General features: G+C 48.9%; 1 protein-coding gene across 2 annotated transcripts; it reads left to right on the top strand.

The window, feature by feature from the left end:
• Positions 1-651: 651 nt before the first annotated feature.
• LOC101162186 (rho-related GTP-binding protein RhoU) lies at positions 652-4,631 on the top strand. 2 transcript variants are annotated; one of them, XM_020706726.2, is made up of 5 exons: positions 653-2,228; positions 2,446-2,724; positions 2,870-2,928; positions 3,058-3,087; positions 3,689-4,631. In XM_020706726.2, exons 2-5 carry the CDS (start codon positions 2,454-2,456, stop codon positions 4,175-4,177), a joined length of 849 nt encoding a protein of 282 aa, XP_020562385.1. In that variant the 5' UTR covers positions 653-2,228; positions 2,446-2,453; the 3' UTR covers positions 4,178-4,631. The 2 variants fall into 2 exon arrangements, with proteins under 2 accessions (XP_020562388.1, XP_020562385.1); XM_020706729.2 differs by lacking the exon at positions 3,058-3,087 and having other exon boundaries at positions 652-2,228.
• The last annotated feature ends 358 nt before the right edge of the window (positions 4,632-4,989 follow it).

The raw sequence follows: 4,989 nt of genomic DNA, 5'->3' as shown, positions 1-4,989 counted from the left end.
ATTCATCAGCGTAACTGGACTCAGTTTGGGTCAAAGGTCACGGTCCAACAGTCTCCACAGAGGGTTCAAGGAGAAAGTCGAGAACCTCCATGAAACGTCTGGATGAGGTTCTGATGACACAGAGAGGGAACCTTCATCATCTGGATGAAACCTCACAGTTTGCCAGAAAGAACGGTCCAAACACGGTTCTGGTGGTTCTGGGTTCATTTAATCGCTTTTGACGATGAAAAGGGGAAAAAAAGTGTCAGTGTCCATCTGGTACGTTCTCTCCTCCATGTTACGTTTCCATGGAAACCAGAGGACCAAGAATCTCCGCGCCGCTCTAATGGATTTACCTGCGCCCACACACTGATTCAAAAGAGGAACTTCACCTCCAGCCCTCAGGATTTCCTCCAACGTTTGGCGCTGTGGAGAGTGTGCACACCTGCAGTCACCTGCTGGTCCATGGGGGTGGGGGGTGGGGGGGCTGAACAAACCGAGGAGTTTGCTCTGTAGGAGCCTCTGGAGCTTCATGTAGGCCTGCAGCCATAAAGGGGGGTCCTCAGGTAGAGGCTTATGCAGCAGATCCTTCATGCCCAGACCTGTAACAACCCCGCCCCCCCTCCCATCAATAATGGAAGAATGTTTGGACTGACTTTCACCATTGAAAGGATGAAACTGTAGCAGCATTTCTCAAAAACTGCAGTCACTGTGCTGCAGTTCAGCAGGACTGCAGCACAGTGATTGTGCCGGCCTGTCTTTAAGAAAAATGACTTTTAAAATTAGAATTTGTCAAAAAAAAAACTTGCAGTTCAGCCGTGAAAGCAGCTCCTCTAGTCTGAGGCGACTCTCTCTGGAAACCGCCATTCCAAGTGCGGCTGAGTGCCCCTACGCTTTGTGCGTCTCCCACTCAGTGCTGTGCTGTTAATGCAGGGCGTTCAGCCTCCTACACACACGCGCATACACACACACAGACACACACAGACTCACACACACGCACGCCGTCTCATCATGTTGCGGCTCTGCCGCCTCCTGGAGAGCCGACACACTTCACACAAGCTCCAGCTGGGCTTTTCTGCCGTTTGATCTGGAAATAGTTCGGTTCTTTCTGTTTGGGTACAGAATCTATGCATCACGAGGGCCGCAAATGAAATATTAACTTGATTTGGTCAAAGTGTTTGCTCACAGAGATAGAACCGTCTGGTCAGAGGCGGTCCTGGCTAGTTTGACGCCCTGGGCAAAACACTGGAGGGCACCCTCACCCCCCCTTTCCAGCCCCGCCCCCAATAACTCAAAGCCTGCATCCATGCAAAAACAAACTGTATCTTTTATTTTACTCTATTAATCATATAAGCAACATATCGTAGTTGAATTCACAGTTAAGGTCTAGTATTCGGTCGTTCACACGCATCAGTTTGGGTTTATTTCTGGTTCTGGTCAAAATGTCCACTTTTTTTTTCTTGAGCTGAATACAAACCTGACATCAATTATGAATGAATAAATCCACAACCTTGAATTGACTTTTCCGTCTGTCTAAGCCCCGCCTCCGCCTCTCTACCTGCTTGTCCTCCACCTGTTCCCATCTTCACATCCGCAAAGTTCTGTCATGACAGCAGCAAGTTGACACCAGTGGGGCACCCAAACGCGAGTTTCATTAACCATACGGGGAAGCGGGCAGCTCAAGTCTGGGTGGATAAAAACATTTTTTTGGGGCACCCCCTACAAGATTGCGCACATCGCCCATAGGAAAAACCGCAGGAAAAACCACCACTGCGTCTGGTTTTACCAAACATTCTTCACTGTGTTCTCACCGTGGCTCCGGCTGCCTTTGCCGCTCAGAGGAGCTGAGTTCTCCTCCTTTCGTGGAGGAAAAAAGATGCACGTGTTTGCTGGTTCCACGCCGCCCTGCTGCTCCAGTCCCCGCAGACTTCTGGGTGTGAACGCCAGAGGGCGCCAGAGCAGGCTGGACTGCTCTGAGGAGCTCATCATGGCGTTTGGAGGAGCATTGGGGGGAGTAGATGAGTGGATGTCAGAGACCTGAACTTCAGCTGATCCAGACATGAGGAGGGAGGAACGCAGAAATGACGATCCATCGATCAGTCTCTAAGATTTTTTTGGATATGAGGTGAATTAAAGGTTTAAATGAATGTTTAGGTTCCAGAAGGAGGTCGCTCATATATTTCAGCGCGTTGGATCAAGGATTGCCGTAAGCCCGGATCTTTCAGTGCTGCTTCATCTGGCGCTGCTCGGTAAGCCTCTTAGCAGCCGCGACCAGCAGATGCAGGGAGAAGGCCAATCAGGAGCTCCCGCTGGGCGAGCAGCTCCACTGCTGTCTGTCTGCTCCAGATCTCTGCTTCTGTGGACAGAAGATCCACTTTGTTCTGAGAAACCCGGACGGAGAGGATCATGGTCTTCAGGAGGCCCGAACCTTTGGAGCATTAAGTAAAGTCCGCTGTCCGTCCACAGACTGAGCCATGCTGCCGCAGGACGTCCGGAGCCACAAGACGGCCCGGGTGTCGGAGCCCTTCTGCGAGACAGAAGGTTCCCAGGTCCCGGCGCGGCGCCAGAAGAACCGGGACTTCCCGGCGAGCGCGAGGCGCCGGCGGTCCGGTTCCGTGCCGGAGCGCCGGGTGAACTGCGTCCTGGTTGGAGACGGAGCGGTGGGCAAGAGCAGCCTGATCGTGAGCTACACCACTAACGGATACCCCGCTGAATACGTGCCCACGGCGTTCGACAACTTTACCGGTAACCTTCAGCGCGACCATTACGCGCAGCTTTTACGCACGCGGGAGCTGGTTCTGCCAAACATTTCTAGACGAGTTTCCAGACGTTTCTGCATTCAGATCATGTTTAGAGAGCAGACGGTGACAGCTGTGCTCTGACCTCACAGTGGTGGTGGTGGTGGATGGGAAGCCGGTGCGGCTGCAGCTGTGTGACACGGCTGGACAGGTGAGCTTTGTGTGTGTGGGTGTGTGTGTGTGTGTGCGTGTGTATGTTATGGAACAGCAGACATTTCCCCAAATGTTTACGCACAGCTTTGTAACCCACACGCCTTTTCTTGTCTCGCGCCGCTGGTAGAAGTGGGGGCTGCTCGATGGATCAGTTAACGTAAGTCACTCCGTCGACATGAACTGTGAGGGTTATACCGCCCCCTACAGGAAAAAAGAAGCGTTTCATCAGAAAGTATTGTTTTTCTTCCACATTTTTTTCTCTGAAGTTTCAAAAATCCTAAAGATAATTTCCAAAATCTTTATCCAACAAGAAAATGTTATTTGAAAATGTTTGCTTTTCTTTTATAGCAACAAGACAGAATCAATTTATCATCTAAAAACATGTAGCTCACTTTTAAAAGGTTTAACTTTTCTACTTTTCAGGTTATTATTTTTTTCAAACCCCCTAAAACAAATTATTGTGATATTACTAAATAAATGATTTTTTTCAGGGCTTCATGGCCACTGATTGTGTTGAATGTTGTTCACCTTAAACCTGAAAAATAAGAGATAACACCCAATATGTGGGTTTATAAATTAGATTTTCCTCCTTTGACATAAATCACGTCTAAATGTTTCAAACATGCAGGTCCAGACTGCCTTTATTTACTCATTTGCTGTAATATAAAAATCAACGTATAGGCCAGAGTTTGGAGCCAACCTATAAGACAGATTTCTCTTTCTGGGTCTGTGAACTTCTGTGTTTTTCCTTCAAGCAGGATGAGCTGGAGCTCCTGCGGCCGCTGTGCTACAGGAACGCTGACGTCTTCCTGCTCTGCTACAGCGTGGTCCGCCCCTGCTCCTTCACCAACCTCACCGACAAGTGGCTCTCAGAGATCCGGCAGCACTGTCCCGGCGCTCCGCTGGTCCTGGTGGGCACCCAGCTGGACCTGAGAGAAGACGTGCAGGTGCTGATCCAACTGGCGCAGAACCAGCAGAGGCCCGTGAGCACAGAGGAGGGCCAGCAGCTCGCCCAGGAGCTCGGCGCGGCGGCTTTTGCCGAGTGCTCGGCGCTGACTCAGAAGAACCTGAAGGACACCTTTGACTCGGCCATCCTGGCCAGTTTCCAGCAAGCGGAAAGTGTCACCGTCCAGCAGCAGAGGATGACTCTGCTGAGGAAGACTCCCGACAAGATCAAGAACCTGTCGGAGACGTGGTGGAGGAAGATCGGCTGCCTGGTGGGAGAGCAGAGCTGTCAAAGCAAATGAAGACAAGCAGACAGCTCCCTTTGCTTTTCCTCCACTGATGATCCTTTCAAATACTCATTTATTTATTCATGTATACATTTGTTTCCACTGCCAGCACTGAGCGCGCTCAGAAGCCTTGATTAAACGTTGCCCCCCCCCCCCCCCTCCCGCACACATGCTGCTAAGTGATTTTGCTGTAATCTCAGGCTAATCCAAAGATCAAAACTCCACCCTGCTTTCTCCACGAGGTTAATAGAAGTAGACAGGACCACCTGGACCAGATCAGGCCAGCATATGGACCCCCCCCAAACAACCATGTTGGGTCAAGGTGCACGGCGAGCAGAGTCTTCCTCAGATCCCTCTGTGTAAAAGTTATGACAGTTTGTCATGAGAACATTCAGTTTTTACGACGTGATCACATTTCTGATGTTCTTTTGACATTCTTTTATAATAAATTCTTATATAATAAATTTTATATATATTTTATAATATTTATTTGATAAAACAACATTTAAGCATGTATTTGAATAAAATGTGAGGAGGAAAATATTGAATGAAAGCACAAAGTAAAAGAAAGTTGCCCCAAGAAAATGAAAGTTGGGTTGATGAAGGTTAACCACAGAAATCCAGACACACTTCAGTGGTAAAGAAGAAGTGTGTTCGGTCAGATCTGAGCTTCTGTGGGAATGAAAACCCCAAACTCAACAGTAAAGGTCAAGCTGGGCGACCTTTGGGGCCTTTTGGAGCTTTTTTCTACTTTACAGTTTGCTCTAATGATTCTTCTTTAAACAGTTTTTTTCTTGTAGTAATGCTTGACATCCATATTTTTGGTA

The sequence above is a fragment of the Oryzias latipes genome, chromosome 1 (assembly GCF_002234675.1).
Source record: "Oryzias latipes chromosome 1, ASM223467v1".
In the NCBI taxonomy this organism is placed as follows: domain Eukaryota; kingdom Metazoa; phylum Chordata; class Actinopteri; order Beloniformes; family Adrianichthyidae; genus Oryzias; species Oryzias latipes.
Note: the sequence above shows the minus strand (reverse complement) of the source record. Positions and strands in the feature narration are given on the sequence as shown.

Excerpts from the sequence above, each read along its gene's own strand:
- LOC101162186 (XM_020706726.2), top strand. The coding sequence starts at position 2,454 with ATGCTGCCGCAGGACGTCCGGAGCCACAAGACGGCCCGGGTGTCGGAG. Across the intron at positions 2,725-2,869 it reads GGCGTTCGACAACTTTACCG|TGGTGGTGGTGGTGGATGGG; the intron begins GTAACCTTCAGC and ends CTGACCTCACAG. Across the intron at positions 2,929-3,057 it reads TGTGTGACACGGCTGGACAG|AAGTGGGGGCTGCTCGATGG; the intron begins GTGAGCTTTGTG and ends CGCCGCTGGTAG.